This window comes from Bidens hawaiensis, unplaced genomic scaffold, assembly GCF_021521415.1.
Source record: "Bidens hawaiensis isolate Kalapana, Puna unplaced genomic scaffold, B.hawaiensis_p1.1 tig00009577_1, whole genome shotgun sequence".
Lineage (NCBI taxonomy): Eukaryota > Viridiplantae > Streptophyta > Magnoliopsida > Asterales > Asteraceae > Bidens > Bidens hawaiensis.
Genome location: NW_027491716.1, coordinates 223063 through 246949, shown reverse-complemented (window position 1 = coordinate 246949; position 23887 = coordinate 223063). Strand labels below are relative to the sequence as shown.

The 23887-nt window shown below is 35.3% G+C and overlaps 1 protein-coding gene across 1 annotated transcript; it reads right to left on the bottom strand.

Moving 5' to 3' along the window:
* Window positions 1–5647: 5647 nt before the first annotated feature.
* Window positions 5648–21935, bottom strand: LOC143533039 (protein NRT1/ PTR FAMILY 5.1-like). The gene is made up of 4 exons (XM_077027922.1): window positions 21784–21935; window positions 21420–21637; window positions 20455–21011; window positions 5648–6627 (listed from the first exon to the last, which is right to left on the bottom strand). Exons 1-4 carry the CDS (start codon window positions 21884–21886, stop codon window positions 5742–5744), a joined length of 1764 nt encoding a protein of 587 aa, XP_076884037.1. The 5' UTR covers window positions 21887–21935; the 3' UTR covers window positions 5648–5741.
* Window positions 21936–23887: the final 1952 nt, after the last annotated feature.

Here is a 23887-nt window from a genome sequence, read left to right as displayed (position 1 = left end):
GTTCAAATTTTAAAATAATACTTTAGTGGAACGGCATATTTTAGTGGAACGGCATTTCCACTTTGGTCTCTTACAGGTTGGTGGTCGACTAGTAGTAGTGGTGGCTAGGTTTTATTTTAGGAGGTTTTTGACTTGTAGCTCTTAGCATGGCTCCTGTTAGGGATACCCAAACACCCATCAATACGGGTCGTATTGGTAGGTGTTTTAGAAAAAAAGGGGAGGGGGGGGAGGGGGGTTGTTCCTAGAATTCCCGTTTAGTATTCATTGTGATTTGATGACCATATATGTTTTGGGGCAATCAATCTGGAATTTACATATAAGTGAGGAGATTTGAGTTTTGGCATAGTTAGGGTTTTTTAATTTGGATTAACCATGTGTAAAACCTATATCAAATTGATGGACTTAGGACCCTGTTTGGTCGTTTTAAAATTCGAAACAATAAATAGTTTCTTTTTTAGGGAGCGGATGGCATATATAAAAACAATATTGCTTAGCAAGAAACTAGACAGGAGAAAAAAATAGAACATTACAAACACAAGAGTGAGTTTTGTAACCACAACACTATGGAATGTTCACTTTACGGTTTCTACTAGCATACCACAAAAAAGAATCAATATCATCAAAAATCATTCTCGGGAATCATCTTTCTTTCGACTCACCAAGTTATTCCAAAATCGCCAAATATTTCACCAAATCGTAATGATAATTGCCTCAATCATTTTTTTATGGGAGTTACATCTGACCAAGAGAATAGTTCATTGGGCACTTCAGAAAATGAAGTGGTAAAATTGATACATTTTTGCACACTATTGTACGCTTTGGTCGCTATGTCACAAGACCCGAATAAGTGATCATTCATTTCAACTTGTTGTAAACAAGTACGCAAGGTGGATGGCACATCAATTCCAAGTTAAGATGTTAAGTTTTCTTGGAATGAATAAATCCCAACCGGTAACAAACATCTATCGATACGTTTCCTTACCGAATTAACCGTGAACTTCAAATTACCATTTAAATCCCAAACCCCAAGTGTCCATTTTTCAGATTCAAGACAATTGCAAGCTTCTTCTTCATGCTTGGTATCTTGAAGATAGGACGGTCATTGGAGATTCAATTGTAAACAAGTACGCCAGGTGGATGGCACATCAATTCCAAGTTAAGATGTTAAGTTTTCTTGGAATGAATAAATCCCAACCGGTAACAAACATCTATCGATACGTTTCCTTACCGAATTAACCGTGAACTTCAAATTACCATTTAAATCCCAAACCCCTAAGTGTCCATTTTTCATATTCAAGACAATTGCAAGCTTCTTCTTCATGCTTGGTATCTTGATGATGGGATGGTCATTGGAGATTCAATGAAGGTGGCTAAAGTGTTGGATATCATTAAGGTGACAGTCCAACTTTAGGTCTTGAACTGAATATTAAGAAAACTGAGCTATTTTGGCCTTCTTGTGATGGTACAAAGTCTCGTGACGGTTTATTCCCTGCTAACATCGGGAGACCATTAATAGGGGTGAAGCTTCTTGGTGGAGCTGCTAGTAAAGACACCAGGTTTCTTAAGGGGTTGGCAAAGAAGAGAGCTACTAATGCTGTTGATTTGATGCGTCTTCTCCCAAAACTTGGTGACCTGCAGAATGAGTTACTTTTGCTTCGATCATGTATGGGTATTGCTAAACTTATATTCGGTTTGAGAACATGCCAACCTGTACACATGATGGAGGCAGCGCTGTTCTTTGACAAGGGATTGTGTGAGGCGATCGAGGACATTGTAGTTTGTGGAGGTCCATTATTTGGAGACCTCCAATGGTGACTTGCTTCCTTACCCATTAAGAATGAGGGTTTGGGGTTGTATTCGGCAGTAAAGGTTTCCTCCTATGCGTTTATGGCCTCAAGAGTGTCGTGGGTGCTTCAGGATCACATTTTGCGAGACAGTGGTATATGCGGGATGGATTCTGATTATTCTTGTGCTTTGGCTTGTCTTCGTGATATGATTCCAAGCGTCGATTTTAGCAGTTTCACTAACAAAGAGACCGCCCCTCTAAAACCCAACATGCATTGGCGAGTGCTCTTTTTAGTAAAATTGTTCACGACATGGAGTCAAACTTTTGGCATGACAAGTAGACAAAAAGCCATTTTTGAGTGTCTACGAGCACCACATGCTCAAGATTTTCTTCTTGCTATCCCGATAGATGGGTTACGCCAGCATATGTCTCCAGTGGAGTATCATGCTATCCTTAAGTATCGCCTCATGATTCCTCTATTCCCGGTTGATGAGATATGTCCTGTTTATCGTAAGGCGTGTTTAGACTCATATGGGGAGCACGCGGTGCATTGTAAAGCGCTTCCGGGGTTCAAGTACCGACACGATCTGGTTAGGGATGTGCTATTTGACATATTCAGGCGGGTTGGAATTTCTATTAAGAAAGAAGCACCTGTGAATTTCCTGACTGACCCGTCGGAGGGAAGATCATCTCTTCGACCGGCTGACATTTTGGTGTTTGGATGGATAGGATGAAAACATGCTTGTGTGGATTTAACATGGGTTTCCCCTCTAGTGGCTTAGGGAGTAGTGGGTTCACAGCCAATCAAGCTGCTTTGAAAGCTGCTTCAGGGAAGGTGACCAAACATGAGAAGGCGTGTCTTGACAACCAACATATGTTTATTCCTTTTGTTTTTGACACTTTTGGTTTCCTCGCGTCTGAAGCTGTGGAGCTACTTACCTGTGTTCAACGGATCATGCATAGTAATGTTATGACTCCAAGATCCGCAAATGTAGTTTTTAAAAGATTGGATTTTTTGCAATTCAAAAGGGCGCAACTTGTTGCTCGTTTGCTTTCTGTTTCGATGTAATTTAATTTTTAAAAGTAGTAAAAAAAATAAAAAAAATTAACCAACTAAAAAAAAGACCTCATCAATCACACTAATCAGAACAGAGGAAAGTAGCATAGATCTACCATCGGTAGAAAGCATATTCGCTCTCCATATCGAAAGTTTCTTCAATGCATCTACAATACATTTCCACCCTTGAAGCCTCACCATATCCAATCCAATTCGGATACTCAAATATAAGAAAGGTTATTTCCAAGTTAACACCAAGAAATAGCCGCCAAAAAAAGTTCTCAAAATCCACTCCTACACTACATAAACTAGATTTGTGCAAATCAAAACTCCATAATTAAGTGTTTTGGGCTTAGTCTGCTGTTGAGCATATGAAGACTCTATAGTTAAGCGTGTTAAAATGGAAGTAGTGCTATGATTGATGACCTCATGGAAAGTCTACACTAGGGCAACGAAAAACAAATCCGTGAGTTCATAGATGAGCAATCGACGGGGAGCAAAGCATGCAATATTGGTGTGACTTGTGAAGGGCATGACGCTACAGCATTTCTCCACTAAAATTAAATAGTGCATGCTAACTGCTAAGAGTTCAAGTTCTAAAACGAAAATTGGTATAAATTTGGAAGTAGGTTTACAAGAAAAGTTTGCCTGACATTCTTAAACAGCATATTGCATTTCAATTTGATTAAACTATAGGGAAAATTTCAAAAATAAGCATTTATGAAAACAAATTTCTAGTTTTAGTTATCATTTGCAAAAAAATTACAGAAATATGTATTATAAACTAGTCGTGACGAGTAGTTTGTAAAAACCAATTAGAGCTTACCACATGTCCTTAAAGTAACCGTAACGAGTACGTTCACTAATATACACTTCACGACTAAATAAATTTCATGCCTCGTAATCAACCCTCACAAGTAATTCATAAGTTCTTTAGTCGCGACGAGTAAATTATAAGGTTAAGATAGTCGCAACGAGTTAACTACTAATAAACTACTTGTGTAGGGAATGTAAACCGGGTAATATAGTCGTCGCGACTAAAGGACTTATAAATTACTCGTGGGCAATGTTGTAAAACTCCCGACTAGGCGGCCAAGTACTCCCCGATTACTCCCCGCCTAGATCGAGTCCTCCCCGCCTCGGCCGAGTACTCCTTAGGTATTTTCCGAGTAATCCCCGACTACTCCCGAGTACTCGCGACTTCCCAGTCGACCGCCTAACGACTTTTACAACCTTGTTCGTGGGCGTTGATTACGAGGCATGAAACTTATTTATTCATGACGAGTAATGATTAGTGAGCATGCTCGTTACGGTTAGTTTAAGGGCACGCGGCAAGTTTTAATTGGCTATATAAACTACTCTTCATGACTAGTTTATAATACCTATTTTTAGGATTTTGTACAAATGATATATAAAACTAGAAATTTGTTTTCATAAATGCTTATTTTGAGAATTCTCTCTTAAACTATATTACTATGTGTCTGAATATGAAACCATGAAAAAATCATTTAAAATTGAGAACCACCTAATCACCATGTGATCAAATTAAATTTTTTTTGTTCAGACTTTGCAAGGTTTAATACTTGCCCCTTTTCTTTTCTTTTTTTTTTCTTTCTTTTTTTTTCACCTCTTTACCCCCAACTCTAAACGAATCATTGGGACTCTTTTCTCAACCATGACTTTAATCCCCTATATATACGTGATATGCAACAGATGCTAACCTTCTCAACTCTTCGTTCTTGGTACTCTTGTATTATTGTGCGAGCTTCTAGTTGGGTTCGAGTTCGAACCAACCATTTGTGAGTTGGGACCGAGCACGATAGAAAGAGTTCTATGACAAACCTATGTGATTGATCTTCGGATTTTGAAAGAGAAACTAATTTGATTTGAACGCACAACGAACTTATTGTCACTGGAACAAATTGCGATTTTCTTTTTGACTTGACAATGTTTTCTGTAGTTTTAGTTCTAGGTTCGTATGTAATATTCAATATATTCAACTTTAATGGTTCAATATATAGCAAAAAGTACGAAAAAAAATTATAATTTAAGAGTCATTAATCATTTTTTTTACTTTTCATATATTATGTGATGTTGATTTCCACCTCGTGGTTCTACTACAATTACCTACTCATTTTGCGACATATATAATGGTTGTACAAATGAGTTATAGATAGTTAGATATAGTGGTTTTATGGGAAAAACAGAGTGGTGACTGGTGAGCAAATACAGTTGTTCAATGAATATTATTTATTATTGTTGTTGAACTAAAAGAGTACAGGCTGATGAAATAGAAACCCACATCAAATTGGGTTCGCCTGTAACCCTGTATAGCATTGGGCTTTAATATATAGCAAAAAACGAGTCCTAATGGGTTCACAGTGGGAGGCCCAATTTGTTAGTAACGGTTACTCTGGTAATGTGCCCTTGATCTCTAAATGTTTTGTTAACTTTTCAAAACCGTATAGTCAATAATTAAAAGTTTGTAGACATGCTACTATGCTAGTGACATCTAATACAAAATTTAAAATAAATATAGAACTATGATAATTGGATAACGCTTGTATATATTTCTTACACTGGTTTCTTAATTTGAATATAATACATAAAAAGATTAGGTAAGTGTTCACCACACTATTTTTCTTTCATTAAATAAACAAAGAACTGTTATACGATTCTCGTCATATTGGTTTTGTATTGAACGATATGATAGTTCGTCTAGTTTTTTTTATCGCATTTAAACCAATAGAATAAGTTGACACAAAATAAGCTTTAAATGGAATAGTACTATTGGTTTATATAATTTGGAGGCTTTTATTATAAACACATAATAACCCATAAAAGTAGTTTCTTAGATGGTATTTTTTTTACTAGAAGTTGAATGACAATCCAAGCATACTAGACTTGTAACCCTAATGGAACTACCTCCATTGGTTTGCATTCCATCTCTAGACTTTCAACCTTTTCTTCTAGACTTGACTCCCTTTTATAAATATATTTCTTTGATGCCCACACAAAAGTTCCTAAATTCAACACCGAAATTAAAAAAAGAAACCCATAATAGTAATCCAAATGCGAATCATTCAAGTTTTTTCCGATCCAACTCTTCTTTCCATCTCTACTTGTTACCTTGTCTACTATCGTCACCAAGAAACTATTCAAGAAGTTGCCAACACCAATTCCACTTGTGAAAAACGTCGTTCCAAGACTTTGCATATCCTCTGGGGACTGATCATAGAAGAACTCAAGTAATCCAATGGCATTGAACACATCAGCTACCCCGAGTAGGATGTATTGAGGCAATAACCAAAAAATGGTCATCGGGATAACTTCTTTAGAGTTTAATATGTGGTGGGATTTGATACATTTCATTCTCCTAACTTCAACTATATACGCAATTACTATGGCTAGAATTTGAATCGCGAATCCAATCCCTATCCTTTGAAGGAGGGTGATTCCCCTAGGGTTTCCAGTTCTTTTACGCATTAGAGGCACGAAATATCTATCGTACATTGGTACTGATAACAACATAGAAAGTGTGACAAAGCTCCCTAATGATGCAGCTGGAAATTGGAAGTGGGATCCAAGATGTCGGTCCAAAGTGGTGCCTTGTTTTACAAACAAGGTGTTGACTTGTGCCCAAATTGTGCTAGGAATCAAGGTTACAAGCCATATCATGGCCATACCAAATACAAGCTTGACTCCTTCCACTTGAGTTATTGTGCATGGTGTCCTCTTTGAGTTGCCAACCTTATCTTCTTTAAGTGCACCTTTGTCTAAGAACCTAAGGTCAAAATTGTCAATTCACAGTAGATAGCAACTAATAAATTTCAAAATTGTTTAATATTTATAGGACATGTTGAAAATTAAAACTATTGTAAAAAAGTATTAATAATATCTTAGGTGTGACAAGAATATCCATAGGATTGTGATTCTTAAATGAACATAATTGGTGAACCTTCCAATGTAGGTGATAGTGTGAATGGGTGATACTATTTCTGGGTGTGTGTATATGAATATGATGATGATGTTCATGGGCCCAATTTGACATAAAATTTAATGCCATGGGCCCATCTGATAACAAGTTTGTATGGACCATTAAATAAATCTTGAATTAAATTCTGCAACAGTTGTAACAAACTACAATGAATCATCCCCAACCTTAAAGCCGTTTTTAATTAAGAGGGCCCACAACGGATTCGGGAATTCTAATTGGGCCTTGCTTTTGCATAGTATATCCCCTTTGTTTGTTTAAATGTTACTTTATGATATAATGTCTCGTTTGGTAATGAATGTGAGTGTCTTTCTTGGCGTGTATGGATTAGGGTCCATTCAACCAGTTGGAACAGGACACCCTTGTTGTGACTAAAGGTTTGTTGCAAAAAGATTTGGCTTTTTTTGTGAAATTGTTTGGTTTGTTTTGATTTATGCACAAATAGTCTATGTGTTTGATCATGTTTACATATTTGAGGCATGACTTTAAATACTTGTACTTTTTTTCCTTGCTATATTGTTTTTATTTTGTAACAAATTGAGTTATAATACTAACTTATTAAATAGCCCTTTAGTTTTTTTCTTTCTTAATGATCATTTTACATTATCTAATATATCATGGGGAACACTTACGTATAAATTTTATTCAAGAGCTAACTATAAAAACTATCCGTAAGAGTGTAATGCATTGATCATTTAGGGACTGCTCATGAATTGCTTGGTGGGAAGTTTGTTTATTTAATAAAGAAACGACCATGAACAAAATATTTTTGTTCAATTTGTTAAACAAAGGAAAGTGAACGCATGTTTTCTTTGTAATATTTTTGTTCGTGAACATTTGTTTACATTCGTTCTTTTATGATTATTCATATATGTTTGTTTTAATTTTAATACATAAATAGTTATACTTATATAATTTTACACATAGAAGGGCTCGCTTAAATTATATATATAAATATAAGGGTTGGATCAAATACAAATTATATTAACGTAATTACACTACTTGATTCTCACAATTAGCACAATAAGTTAATTTGTACGTTAACTTTCCCATATATATGTATATGTGTGTGTGTACGTATTTGTTTGTTTTTAATTAAAAAAACAAATCATCGTGATAATCTACTAGAGTTTGTGTTCGTTTGTATTCATTTGTGTTTGTCAATTATATTTTTTTGGGTTCATTTATGTTCGTTTAATGTGTTTGGTTGTGTTCGTTACCTTCGTGAATTGTTCGTTAAGATTTTAAATGACTAACATGAACATATCAGTTTTCTTAATGAACAAATAGGAACATGCCCTTGTTCATGTTTGTTCGATTCGTTTATAAGCCTAATTGTTCACATGCTTCCTACCAATTTTCTAGCAGCGCTGCAAATGTCCAATTTTGGTTATATTGGTTTCATTTTGTAACAAGTTTGAATTATACAACTAACTTTGGTTAAATACTCCATTAAACTTTTGTAAAATGACCATTTTACATTATGACCATTATATCACGAGGAAACTTATGCACAAACTATTTAAACTACTTGTTTTGCTATCGTCTGTGCGGCACGCTGCAAATGGCTAACCGGTTATTGAGAATGGATCTTGCAACCACAAAATTGAGCCATCTCCACCACTTTGATATACATGCATGCATAATATTTCCGCACTTCGAAATACGATAGCGTACGTACGTTCCTTTTGTTTGATCTGGTCCAATTTAAAACTGAAGCATTGGTCAGGGTTAGTGAACACATTTTACACTGAGAGGCTAGGAAGAGTGGAGAGAGGCTGGGGAAGAAGAATATAATTAAGTCGCCAGGAATATAATTATATACATTATTGTAATAAGTCTTAGAAAAGCTTCTAGAAGGGGAAGTTAGCAGCAGTTGTTTAGTTTCTTCAACTCCTTCATCGCGTCCTCCTTGCCACTTTTTCTCCTCCGGTGAATTAGGGAAAAGAAGAATCAAGGTAACCGACACACATATATTAACCACCACTCTTTGTTCACACAAAAATAAATGGGGCTTCCTCACTCTTTTCTTCTCCGTCATTTGCCACCAACTTCCAGATTCCTTCCTGACTGTCGGTTGTTCGCATTCCTTGGCTCGTCTCAGTTGTGTTTTTGTCTTTTGATTTGGTGAGTGGGAGTGCACGCTTGAATATGCTCTGATGGAGAAACAGATGGTCTTCCCAATGGTTGGTGAGCCCCCTTCACACAAAAGCTAATGTGGCAACAAGTAACCATCTTTTAATCAAGATGTAGATAAGATTGTTACACTTTAATTATTTATGTTACCAATTTGTTTCTTGTATTCAGGCTATAGATATAAAACGGAAAAGCGGAGTTATTGTTTTAGAGCAATCCAATCAATTCTTTTATTTACTGATTGTTCAAAGGAGGATGATTATTTGATGAAAAAGAGATTTATGCAGTTGTTTTATATGTTATTTATAACAAATTTAATACATAATATCACATTTAGTGATTGCAGTGATTTTATTTTCTTCACAAAGTATAAAATATATATTGTAATTATGGCTTCGTATGCTGTTATATACTTCCAGATAATAATTTTTTGACACTGCATCGAATGCAGATTGCTTTGTCATTTCTTTTAGCGTAGTTAACTAAATTTCACTCATAAGTTAAAACTAGGTGTACTTTGATTTAAACACATATTTTTTGTTTGGAATGTAAAGGAAAATAACTGTTATTTTGACATTAAAATGTCTGTCCACCAGACGGTATAAAACTAATTAAGTATGACTAACAATAATTTACACTAACAATCTTATTAATCTTATTGTTGCTTATTATAACTAAAATAGTAAAATGGCATTTAAGTGTTACTTTTTGAAAAACGTTAGTTCTAGAATTATAACGATAATATAGATGGAAAAAAAAAAAAAACCCTTTGCTTGGTGTAACAAGTGACCTATTAGTCTTGTTGAGGCCCCTCAGTGGTCCACAATTTTTTAAATATTTTATTTTTGTATTTTAGTTATAACATTGTTTTTTCTTTTTGCTTTTTAGATATTATTATTAGTACACTCTAAAAATTATTGTTATGTTATGAATCACCACCGACAACCTTGCCGACAATATTGTATGACACCAAATTTCAAAGGCCAATTATATGACCTTGTCTACCAATTATACAATCTTGTCTTCTAAATAGTATAGTTGGTTGTAATATATATATCATGTAAATGTAAGGGTAAAGATTATCCGAGACACATTCTCATATTTGCTATTATCATCTTCCTTTCATAATCATATTCAATATTCTTATAATTGTGGTGATATTATAACACGTTATCAGCACGAGCCGCTTATATCCTAACCAAGAAAGGTAATAGACACAAAGGTATCTACATAAGCATTATAAACACTTCTTTAATTATGTACATTAGATATATATATCTATGCATATACATATACTAACTAATATACTGAGTAATAGCAATAATGTGTATAAACATTGTTATTAAAATTTGATAACTATTCTAACTTTTATTTATATATGCACACTAATATCTCATTTAGAAGTTAGATTTATTTACACTAACAATTCTATTCTTATTATTGTGCATACTAATTACATATATTTTATAAAATAAACTGTATTTAATATCTTATTTATTATCTTACTTTAAAATAATTAATATTATATATTATATATATACACACACACAAACGGTAATGTTACCGTTATAAACGGTAATATAACCGTTATAAAAGGGTTATAAATTTTCACTATAAATAACCAATCAATAACCCCATTTCATTTACAACAAACATTCTTCTTATTAAATTTATCCAAGATAAAATTCTCAAAATGATTCACCCGGTTTTGATGTTGGTCACTATAATGCTTATACTACTTCTCATTCTAATTTTTAATCTCCCATCTGAAGATTTCGGCATTTTCTTTTTCTTTTATATGTTTATAGCTCTACCAATGTATTGTATCTCATTGTTGATTGACATATATGGATTCTAATATTTATCTTATTATTTGCTCTATTATGTTTAGCAACAAAATGTCAAATATAGCAAAACTCGAATTCCCTGCACTCAACATTTCTGGAGAAAATTATATGTCTTGGACAGCAAATGTCAAAAGACATTTAAAATCTATGGATGTGTTAGACGCAATCCAAGAATACAATGATTGCTCTGACCAGGATAAAGCAAGAGCTGATGTTTTCATCCATAAACATATTGATGAATTACTACAGCATGAGTATTTTAATTATGATAACCCATATATGATATGGGAAGATTTGAAAAGCAGATTCGGTCATCTAAAGGAAGTTTTACTTCCTACTTCTAGAGATGAATGGAACAGTCTTAGGTTCCAAGATTTTAAGAGGGTAAATGATTACACCTCTGCTTTATACCGAATTTGTTCAAAGCTAGAATTTTGTGGGTATCCCGTAACAGAGGAAGAAAAGTTAGAGAAAACTTTCTCCACGTTTCATGCATCAAATATAAACTTGCAAACACATTATCGTTTGCAGAATTTTAAGAGATACTCTGATCTAAATGCATTACTCCTTGTAGCAGAGAAAAATAATGAATTATTGATGAAAAATCATCAATCTTGTCCCACGGGTTCATTAGCAATACCAGAAGCACATGTTGCTCACAAAAGTTCTCATAAAAATTCTGATCATAAATGGGAACAAAGTCGAGGACGAGGCCGTGGACGTGGACGTGGTCATTTTGACAAAGGGCATTTTAATGATCGTAAGCATCCATTCAAATGGAACAATAACTCTTACGGTCATGGCCGTGGTCGTGGTCGTAACCAGAGAGCCAATAATTATCATGTCCCACACAATACCAATTCCAACCACCAAAATAAATGGAATGAAGCTGGTAGGTCCGAAAACAATGGCACTTCATGTTTTAGATGTGGAAGTACAAACCACTGGGCAAAGGCTTGTCGCACAGCTCCACATCTGTGTGAACTGTACCAAGCCTCTCTAAAAGGAAAAAAGAAAGAAGTGAACCATGTTGATAACTTTAATAATATCAATGCTGAGCTGAGCGTTGAAGACTTTGGGGTAGAACTTTGAAACAAAGTTGCTTGACCACTATAATTAGATGCAGTTATTAAGTGTGTTCTCATTATCTTTAATTATGTAGTTCCTCTTTCATGTACTACTTGTGTTTCAATTAAATAAAGTTCTTATTAAAATATCATATGTCTTCGTTATACACTTATTTTTTTTCTTAATATTTTTCAAGATTTAAAATGAAAATCACCGGAGCACAAGATCAAACAAATGAAGAAGATATATGTATAGCGGATAGTGGAGCCACGCATACTATACTTAGATCTAAAAAATATTTTTATAAACTGAAACCAACAAAAGGGATCATCAATACAATATCAGGTCCTACAAACTTGATAGAAAGAGTGGGAAAAGCTAATTTAGCATTACCAAATGGTACAAAGCTCAAAATAGAAAATGCTTTATTTTCCCCAAAATCAACAAGAAATTTGTTGAGTTTCAGAAACATATATCATAATGGATATGATACTCAGTCAAGGACTGTTAGTAATGAAAAATATTTGCATATCATAAGCAAAGATCAAATATTGGAAAAATTGCCAATGCTCCATTCTGGTTTGCATTATACATATACAAATATGCCTCAAGCACATATGGCAGTCAAAGAAAATTGTTGCGATTCTGGTATCATAAACTTATGGCATGACAGATTAGGCCATCCAGGATCCACAATGATGAAAAGGATCATTGAATATACACATGGGCATCCACTGAAAGGTCAAAAGATCCATAAAATAGATAAAATGCCTCAATGTACATCTTGTTCTCTTGGAAAATTAATTACAAGGCCTTCGCCATTAAAAGTCGATAAAGAAACACCAATGTTTCTTGAAAGAATTCAAGGTGACATATGTGGACCAATTCATCCACCATGTGGACCATTTAGATACTTCATGGTCTTAATAGACGCATCCAGCAGATGGTCTAATATCTCTTTATTATCGACTCGTAATGTTGCTTTTGCAAAATTTCTTGCTCAAATTATCAAATTACGTGCACATTTTCCGGATTATACCATTAAAAGAGTAAGGCTTGATAATGCGGGAGAATTTACATCACATGCTTTTGATGATTATTGCATGTCTGTGGGGATTGTTGTAGAACACCCTGTTGCTCATGTACACACACAAAATGGCTTAGCCGAGTCGTTGATCAAACGCCTACAGCTAATAGCTAGACCATTAATAATGAGGACAAAACTCCCTGTTTCTATTTGGGGTCATGCAATTATGCATGCTGGATCATTAATCCGCGTGAGACCAAGTGCAAATCATAAATACTCTCCCACACAACTTGTTTCTGGAAATGAGCCAAATATCTCTCATCTTAGAATTTTTGGTTGTGCTGTGTATGTTCCTATTGCACCACCACAACGCACAAAAATGGGTCCCCAAAGAAGGTTGGGAATATATGTTGGATATGAAACATCTTCCATCATAAGATACCTTGAACCTTTAACAGGTGATGTATTTACAGCACGTTTTGCTGATTGTCATTTTAACGAGACAATGTTCCCGACATTAGGGGGAGAAATGAAAAAGCAAGAAAGAGATATATCATGGTGTGTGCCATCATTGTTACACCTAGACCCAAGATCAAAACAAAGTGAGACAGGGGTTCAAAAAATAATACATCTACAAGAAATTGCAAATCAGTTACCTGATGCATTTACTGATATAAACAGGGTCACTAAATCTCATATACCAGCTGCTAATGCTCCAGCTCGAGTTGAGATTCCAAGCAAGCAAAACCATAATAATGCACCTCATGAATCTCAAAAACGTTTAAAACGTGGAAGGCCAATCGGTTCAAAGGATAAAAATCCTCGAAAAAGAAAGGGTTCTGAGAAGGATACTGACCCTAAGGAAGGAATGATTGACAAAACCTTCCCTCAGGAAAGAATAAATGATATAACATTTCCTCAGGAAGAAATAAATGATTCCAATAAAGAATTGTCAATAAACTATGGTAAATCACATATAATGTGGGATCGAGATGAAATGGAAAATATTGATGATATATTTTCTTATTCTGTGGCAAGCGATATCATGGAAGAAAATGATGACCCTGAACCAAAATCTGTAGATGATTGTAAAAATCGACAAGATTGGAACAAATGGAAAGATGCAATGCAAGCTGAATTAAACTCACTAAACAATCGAAAGGTTTTTGGACCTATTGTCATTACACCAAAGTCAATGAAACCTGTAGGATATAAATGGGTTTTTGTGAGAAAACGAAATGAGAAAAATGAAGTTACAAGATATAAAGCAAGACTTGTAGCTCAAGGTTTTTCTCAGAGGCTAGGAATTGACTATGAAGAAACGTATTCTCCTGTCATGGATGCTATTACGTTTAGATATTTAATCAGCTTAGCAGTCTCTAAAAATTTAGAGATGCGCCTTATGGATGTTGTCACAGCTTACTTGTATGGATCACTAGATAGTGACATCTATATGAAAATTCCCGAAGGATTTAAACTCCCCGATGCAATAAGCTCAAAGCCTAAGGAAATGTATTCCATCAAATTACAAAGATCCTTGTATGGACTGAAACAATCTGGAAGGATGTGGTACAATCGTTTGAGTGATTATTTGATAAGCAAAGGATACACAAATAATCTTATTTGTCCATGTGTCTTCATCAAGAAGACAACATCAGGATATGTGATCATAGTTGTGTATGTTGACGATCTAAATTTAATTGGGACACAAAAAGAAATTAATGAAGCAATTGCTCTTTTAAAGAAAGAATTCGAAATGAAAGATCTTGGAAAAACCAAATATTGTCTTGGTTTACAAATTGAGCATATGCATAATGGGATACTTGTGCATCAGTCAACTTATACTGAGAAACTCTTAAAACGTTTCAATATGGACAAAGCAAATCCTTTAAGCACACCTATGGTTGTTAGATCACTCAATGTTGACAATGATCCATTTCGTCCTTGCGAATATAATGAAGAGATTCTTGGTCCCGAAGTACCATACCTCAGTGCAATTGGAGCACTTATGTATCTTACTAACTGTACAAGACCTGACATTTCTTTTGCAGTTAATTTATTGGCAAGATTCAGTTCATCCCCTACTAAAAGACATTGGAATGGCATTAAACATATTTTTCGGTATTTAAAAGGAACTGTTGATTTAGGTTTATTTTATCCTAACGATTCAAAAGAAGGGTTAGTTGGTTATGCAGATGCAGGTTATTTATCTGACCCCCATAAAGCAAAATCTCAACCTAGATATGTATTTAAGAATGGAGGAACTGCGATTTCATGGCGTTCTCAGAAACAAACACTCATTGCAACATCTTCAAATCATGCTGAAGTCATTGCATTGCATGAAGCTTCAAGAGAATGTGTATTGTTAAGATCTATGTCACGACACATATTGATTTCTTGTGGACTAGAGAAAGATCGAATTCCAACTCCTATCTATGAAGATAATGCAGCTTGTGTCTCGCAAATGAAGGAAAGATATATCAAAAGTGACAGAACAAAGCATATACCACCAAGATACTTTGAGTATACTCGAGACATTATTAAAGACAATCAGGTTGAAATGAGATATGTCCAGTCCAGCAACAACTCAGCTGATCTTTTCACAAAAGCACTTCCCACAACAACATTCAGGAAACATGTTCATGATATTGGCATGCGCCTTGTACGAACAATGTAACGACCTGCAATTTGAGGGGGAGCTATATACTGCACTCATTTTCCCTTAGCTAAAGTTTTTTTCCCATTGGGTTTTCCTTTAGCAAGGTTTTTAATGAGGCAGTACTTCAAGACCCCGAAGTTTTGAAATGGTGTCATCCAAGGGGGAGTGTTATGAATCACCACCGACAACCTTGCTGACAATATTGTATGACACCAAATTTCAAAGGCCAATTATATGACCTTGTCTACCAATTATACAATCTTGTCTTCTAAATAGTATAGTTGGTTGTAATATATATATATCATGTAAATATAAGGGTAAAGATTATCCGAGACACATTCTCATATTTGCTATTATCATCTTCCTTTCATAATCATATTCAATATTCTTATAATTGTGGTGATATTATAACATGTTATACATTGTTTCAATATTAGTTGAATTTGCGTTGGTTCACGGTCACAAAAAGTTGGTTATTATTTTTTTTTTGGTTTATCGTGGTTTTTTTAATATATTTGTTTGTTTTTTAATGCCATCACTTTTGATACCAACTGAGCTCGCAATGGTTCGCAACCGCAACATGCAAGAACCTTTTTGTTCGTCACAAGATTTGTTACTGAATTTATTTTTTGTGTAGTTCAAGTACCGTCAATCGATATCGACCAAATTCGTGTCGGTGAGCCATTGCAACTCGTTGTTTTTTTTAAATATGTTAATTTGTTGTATTTTAGCATTGGCAAATTTGTTTATTTTACCGGTTGCACCGTTAGCTCGACACAATGCGTCGGTTGTGATACCTAGTTCAAATTTATTACAAAATGAAAGTCATCGTAACCCCAAACATGCATTGTTTAAAAATAGACTTCAAATATGTGTGAAACTATATGAACTATTTGTGTAATTAATTCTATAGCTTCCGAACTTTTTCTTTAATTTCTATTTTATTTTTAACCTAAATCAATCTTGATGATAAAATATTTTTTCTTCAATATTGAATTGTTTAACCCAGTTGTTTTTTAGGGTTTTCATAAAGTATAAATCACACAATTGCTAATACGTGACATTGTAGTGTGTTGTTTTATTACATGTACGCTATTATTATATTTTGCTATGATATACGACTTCTTTTTTTCGTAGAACAGTTAACCTCGTAACTAGATAACTTGTTTTTTAGAAGAGAAGTAAACTGTAGAATCTGTTTGGAATATTATAAAAATACAAAACACATGTCTATAATTTAGGATAAGGCGAGAAATGAAGTACGTGATATTCTTCTAACAAAGCAATTCTTGTTTTCAATGCGGTGAAGGATATAAATTTTTTGTGTTTTCTATGGATCAAGAAACTATGAAAAGGTGCGAAGTACTCTTACGCACACGCATCATGATTGTGGCAGATTAGGTCACCGTCACACTAGTTGACAATTACATTTGCATCTATTCAACCGAGTTAAACCGTTGTGATGGTTTGAGTCGTGCCTTCTATATAGACAGTTACTAATGACCCATTATTGGTGTCAAATTCAAAAAAGTGTTACCTAGGACTCCCGTTGAGACACAATTGGAATCTCTCATGCTCTCCACAAATATTCTGATTATCACTCCCTAATCTATTAAAAAATTTAATGTCAGCCTTTTTCAGATATGAATCTGCTTAATTTGATAATATGCTTAACAACAAACTTGTTGGGTTTATGGAGGCTTAATTGGGCCCAGGTTAGAAGACATCTTTTGTGGTAGACTAATTAAATTAAGAGTTGTGGCAGGCCTGGCCCGTTTATTTAATTAAAGCCCATTATTGTTTTCTTGGGGAACAAGTTGTTAACCCTAATCTTGTTATTATAAATAGTATCTTGTACTTGTAATTCCTCATCACGAGTGAGGCAGAAAGCAATAAGAAAAGTATCCTGGTTGCAGCCTGTGGACGTAGGTCAGCCGACCGAACCACATAAATCTCGCGTGTTCATCTTCGTTTATTATCTCTCTTGCAGTATTGTTTGTGTCTGTGTGTGTTCTACAATATCCGAATCCCTAACAAGTGGTATCAGAGCCGAGGTTACGGTTACACACGGACGAAACACGATCGCGAGAGAAAATAGTTGGTTGGTCTAGGGTATAAGGCCAGCAGATCCTAGCCGCCTACCACCCGTTAGTCGACAGTTTGTTTAAAGGTACCTCCATAATTTTACATCAAATAAGGAAATAAATATATTGCAGTTTGCAATATTTCTTTGTTTTTTGTTTCGTTATTTGTGATTTACAATTCCACCGCCAACAAGAAATAGTATATCTGCTTTATTCATTGTTCACAAATTGTGAATTTTGGATTATAATATACTATTGCATCATCGATCAATAATTGCACGCTGCTATCTTTCTTGTCAATTGTGAGCATACATTGACAGAAACCATAAGTAATTTTATTACTTTGTACTTTAATCATCTTTAAATCAGAAAGAAACCAGGAACATGTTTTTTTGTTTCTAGTTGGTTTCAGTTTCTGATTATTGATTAGGTTTGTGGTTGGTTCGTGAGTTTGCCACGGGTTTTGATCATCGGGATTTGGCGGTTGTCGGGCAGTTTAGCCGAGTGGTTTTGTGGTGATTTTTGGGGGTTATTTTGTTTGTCCGAGATTATTTTTCTTGATATTGTTACCTAGATCCAAAGTTGGGAATTCTTAGTTTGAGTTAATGGCTGAGAGTGGGAAACTTCAGATTGAAAAGTTTGATGGTAAAGACTTTGGTTGGTGGAAAATGCAAATGGAGGATTTGCTAGTTCAGAAAGATTTGGACATGGTATTGGGTGAAAGACCGGAGAAGATACAACCGGATGAGTGGGAAATTTTGGATAAGAAAGCCAAGGTAGTTATTAGATTGTCGTTATCGAAGTATGTTGCGTTCAACGTCTTGAAGGAAACCACGGCGTGTGGGATAATGAATGCTTTGTCTAATATATACGAGAAGCCTTCGGCAGCTAATAAGGTTTTCCTGATTCGTGAATTGGTGAATACGAAGATGAAAGAAGGAAGTTCAGTTATAGTGTACATCAACAACTTTAACTCGATTTTGTCAAGACTTGGGTCAGTTAGTATCAAATTCGAGGATGAGATTCAGGCTCTACTACTGTTATCATCATTGCCAGTTAGTTGGTCAGGGACTATTACAGTGATTACTAGTTCTACCAGTGAGTTCACTTTTGATGGGATTCGGGATATTATTCTAGGCGAAGACGTCAGAAGAAGAAATTCAGGTGAATCATCGGGTGATTTAATGCATGTTGGCAGAGGAAGAAAAAATAACAGAGGTAGTAGGAGCGGGAACAGGAAAAGGAGTCAGTCTAGGACTCGAAAGGATGTGGTATGTTGGAACTGTAACGAGGCAGAACACTTTAGGAATCAGTGTCCGAATGAAAAGAATGGAAAGAAAGAAGTCAACACAGCGGAAGAATACTCAGAGGATGAGGCTTTAGTTCTTAGTGTTGAGGATAATGTTGATTCCTGGGTCATGGATTCTGGTGCTTCATTTCATGCTATCCATAGCAGTGAAGAATTGCAGAATTTGAAAGAAGGTGATTTTGGTATGGTTAGACTGGCGAACAATGATGTTCTTGATGTTATGGGCATGGGTGACATGAATTTAGTTAACTTCAGTCGGTTCATGGACCTTGAAGGATGTCAGAGTGATTCCAAGCTTAAAGAAAAAGTTGATTTCTATTGGGCAGTTGGATGAACAGGGGCATGAGGTTAAATTTGGGAACGGGAAGTGGAAAGTTGTTAAGGGAAATCTTGTCATAGCTCGAGAAAGAAAGAGGGGTTCGTTGTATATGGTCAGTTTATCATCTGAGGGAGTGACCGACCCAGTTCAGAAGAAGACCAAAGTCCGGTTCACAGAGTCTAGTGGGCAGAAGAATGTTTGTTTTACAGGAGATAAACCCAGAGCCACATGTCAGATTCAGGTTGAACGTGCTAGAAAAGGTTCAGAGAAACCAGTCAGGGGTTTTCGTGGCAGTGAGAGCACTGGCAGTCGACCAGCCAAAGCTTTAGCCTGAGTTACCAGACAGTGGGTTAAGAGAACCGGTATTTCAGCGGTTAAAGTCTCTCCAGAAGATTACCTGCTTAATATGGAGAGTGTTGTTTCTTCTCAAGGTATTCCAGGATTCGGCAGTTCGTGTAAGTGGGAGCCGGTAGGGATAGAGAACGAGTCAGGGGCAGTGGTAGCCATGACTGATGTGTTGGAGCTCGGGGGAGCTTCAACGGGCATTCAGGTTAACTGATGAGAAGGCAGATGCAACCAGGAAGACGAGGAAGATTACAAGAGGTACAAGCAATAATCGGTAGGCAGTTTGAAGATTATCAAGCCTCCAAGTGGGAGATTGTTGGTTTTATGGAGGCTTAATTGGACCCAAGTTAGAAGACATCTTTTGTGGCAGACTAATTAAATTAAGAGTTGTGGCAGGCCTGGCCCGTTTATTTAATTAAAGCCCATTATTGTTTCTTAGGGAACAAGTTGTTAACCCTAATCTTGTTATTATAAATAGTATCTTGTACTTGTAATTCCTCATCACGAGTGAGGCAGAAAGCAATAAGAAAAGTATCCTGGTTGTAGCCCGTGGACGTAGGTCAGCCGACCGAACCACGTAAATCTCGCTTGTTTATCTTCGTCTATTATCTCTCTTGCGGTATTGTTTGTGTTTGTGTGTGTTCTAATATCCGAATCCCTAACAAAACTATCGCCTTGAACAAAGATGATAGTTGGCCGCGATTGTTGTTAACATTATTTATGATTTAGAATCTCCAAAACAACCTTTTCTACCCTATGACCTCTAAAGTGTTAAGTGTTACCACATAATTCATATATATCAAAGGAAAAAACGAAAGTGTACCTGAACATTGGAGTGTGATAAACTTGACGTTTTCCGCTATCAACATAATGTTGCAAAGAGAACTCATGAAGCTCCACCGAGTCAAATGGAAGCTCACGGTGGCGGTTAGCAATTGCCGCCTTGACAACACGAAAGAAATCGGCAGCGGGACTCTCGGTCTTCCTAACTTTATGCCTATATATAGGGGTACCAATGTAGAAAATAAGAAGTGACAAAATGAGACCAACTGTTGGGATGCCATAGCCAAGACCCCAACCCAAGTTTTCTTGAATATAAACAAGGCCAAGGGTGGCAACAAGTGCACCCAAGAAGCTACTAAACATCCACCAATTGAAAAAAGAAACTTTGAGTCTTTTCTCATCAGGGTTAAAATCGTCAAATTGGTCAGCACCAAATGTTGAGATATTTGGTTTGGTCCCACCTGCACCTATGGCTATGATGTACAGAGATAAGTAGAAAAATGCAATCTGAGAAGTGGTGGCTTTGTTGCATACTTCATTACTGCAAGTTGGCTTTAAGAATTTAATTGAAACTGCCAATGTCAATAGCACCATCCCCTAAAAAAAACGTTTATAAACTTTTAATAAATATTATTAAATTTGGTAAGAAACAGTTAAACCATGCAAAGAGTAAGCTTCACAAGTTTTGTGTGATAATTATTAAATAATAATATTAAATGTGGAAAATGATACAAAGAAATGATAACCACCATTGAAGTTGACAAATCATGATGATTATATGTTGAGCACTTAACTGTGGTTGGTCAAAACAAATACAAGCCAAGAATTATTTTTCTTTATATGTGTCTTTATTTTTGTTCAAATAAAACTTATGGACCAAATTAGTCACAAAAGGAAGCAACAACATCCCTTGATCAAAATCAAAGCCTTACCATATATTAACAAGAATAACTATATCAAATAAATAGAAAATATAAACATATATACTTAAATATATACACGTACCAGGACATAGATTAGAGATGACACAGTGAAAGTCCAGAAACGACCCAAATAAAAATCAGCGATGTATGCACCAAAGATTGGAGTCATCCACACCGTACCCGACCAATTATTCACATTTCTCACAGACGAAACATTGTCTTCATGTAACTGTGTTGTCAAATACACCACCAGATTTGACGCCACCCCGTAAAACGCCATTCTCTCAAATGCTTCATACCCTTTTACAATTGAATCCAGATAAGAAAACAAAAAAAAGAAAAGAAAAGAAAGTAATAATCGTGTTTGTTTATTTAATTTTCATGTTATTTTGCATACATGGAGAATCTTGAAATGTAAACATGAAATTAGAAAACGGTGAAGTTACCAACTAAGAAAGCACAAGCTTTCCATTTGCCAGTTTTGGAAGAAAGCACGGGTTGCCTGCGAAGATTGACTGTGCCATCTTGTGCGTACCCTTTTTCTTCCATTTTCGAAGCTCAAAATGAGAGAAAAAGAGAGGCAACTAATGCTATAAATAGACGGTTGTGTTAACTTGTTATTTTACCAATATAGCCTTTTGTTTTCATTACTTTTCATTAGGTATTTTGTGCGGGAGAGAAAATGGGTTTTCACAACTTTTGCATGAAAATAATTACGCTTAGTTGATCAGGTTAGAAATCCATGTATTACATGAGTTGATTTGAATAAAGAAAATATTAAATAGTTTACTAATGAACGTTTAAGACTTATAAAATAATATTCTAAGATAAGATATTATTTAAATTACGTATAAGTACACGATAAGCTAAGTTTTAACAGTTTACAAATAAATGATTTGTAAATATATTAACACTTACGTACACCTTTAATCTAGAAAACTTTTAACTTGTTTCATACATTTTAAGCATTCCTTTAAACTTTAGCCAAGTTAAATGAGGTAAATTAAACTTGGAGCTTTTGACGTGCTAAATCATTAAGAGATCTACCAATTAAAATGTAGCGTTTGAATCATTCAGCACGTAACATGTTTATAAAACTTACCCATTAAAAAACTACATAAGCAATTAAGAGACGTCTTTTAGTGAAACAAAAACACTTTACCTTTGACTGATTCAGAGGTAACCATTTAATAAAATCATTAAAGGCTACCAAACAATCACATTCTTTTCGATAAAGTATTGCCTAAACCATGTTATAACCATGTGGGTAAATAGAGAATGATTGTAGGGATATAGTGGGAGTTGAAAGCGGGCAATTGGATTTCCCATGTGAAGGGAAAGAATGTTAATGTGGTCAAAGATAATAGGTCCCTAGTCTATGAAAGATGCGAAATTTAATTCAACATGCCCTTTATGTTGTTGGGGTGCCCCTCTCTCAATTTCTACGTGTGGTGCCAAATAGTTACATAACTTGAAACATCGTTATTTTATGTGTTTAATGCGCAATCATGATCTTTTGTTTACCAACAATCTACCTTCGCGAGAAACCACCTATCCGAGACTAGTTAATTCACCATCCATTCATTAATCAATCGTGATTAAAAGCAAAGTATTAAGACCAAGAATTTATAGCATAAAGGTACTTTGATCTAGTAAGGGCTCACATTTAGTTAGGGGTGTTCAAAATAATCCGAATCCGAATCCGAATCCGTATCCGAATTATCCGAAAATCCGAACTATCCGAAATTTCGGATATCCAAATCCCGGATATCCGAAAATTCGGATTCGATTCGGATAACAATTTTGGGATTTTTCAGATAGTTCGGATATCCGAACTATCCGAAAGATTAAATTTAATATTTTTTAATTATATTTTATATACCATTATTCATAAACAATGAAACAAAATCCCTAATTCATAAACATACTACCCTGAGCTATCCCTCTACAGCCGTCACACCACCTCCAGTCGTCCACCACCCCCTCTCAACCGTCGGCTACCTCTGGCGACGGTGTCTATTCGTCCAGCATCAATTGCCATGGCCTTCTCCTTGATAGACAAAACCAGTGGAGGAACAAAGACAAAGGTTTCTCTCAAGATCTCAAGTACTCCACCGTGACATTCTCCTTGTTTGATTGTTAATTAATTACAAATTTGTTTCATATTTTGTTAGTTGTCTTACAGACTTTGTTTGTGATAGATTATAAACTTTACTTGAATCACATATTGTTAGATTTTTTATTTTTTTATTTTTTTTCCAGATTTTCGGATATCCGTTTCACTATCCGAAATTTCGGATATCCGAACTTCGGATATCCGAAATTTCGGATACGGATTCGGATAGTGAAATTCACTATCCGAAATGTTCGGATATCCGAATTTCGGATATCCGAAACTCCGGATATCCGACTTTGAACACCCCTACATTAATCTACGAATAACATGTAAACATAAAGAGCTAAAGTCATGTAGGGGTGGCATCCGTGGTAAAAGTGAAACAAATCCAAGCACCCAATTTTAGGTTATTATGGGAAATTCTCGTATGTTGT

Coding starts and splice junctions, on each gene's coding strand:
- LOC143533039 (XM_077027922.1), bottom strand. CDS start 21,886: ATGGAAGAAAAAGGGTACGCACAAGATGGCACAGTCAATCTTCGCAGG. Junction 21,638..21,783: donor AGCTTGTGCTTTCTTAGTTG/GTAACTTCACCG, acceptor CAATTGTAAAAG/GGTATGAAGCATTTGAGAGA. Junction 21,012..21,419: donor CATCTCTAATCTATGTCCTG/GTACGTGTATAT, acceptor CGTTTTTTTTAG/GGGATGGTGCTATTGACATT.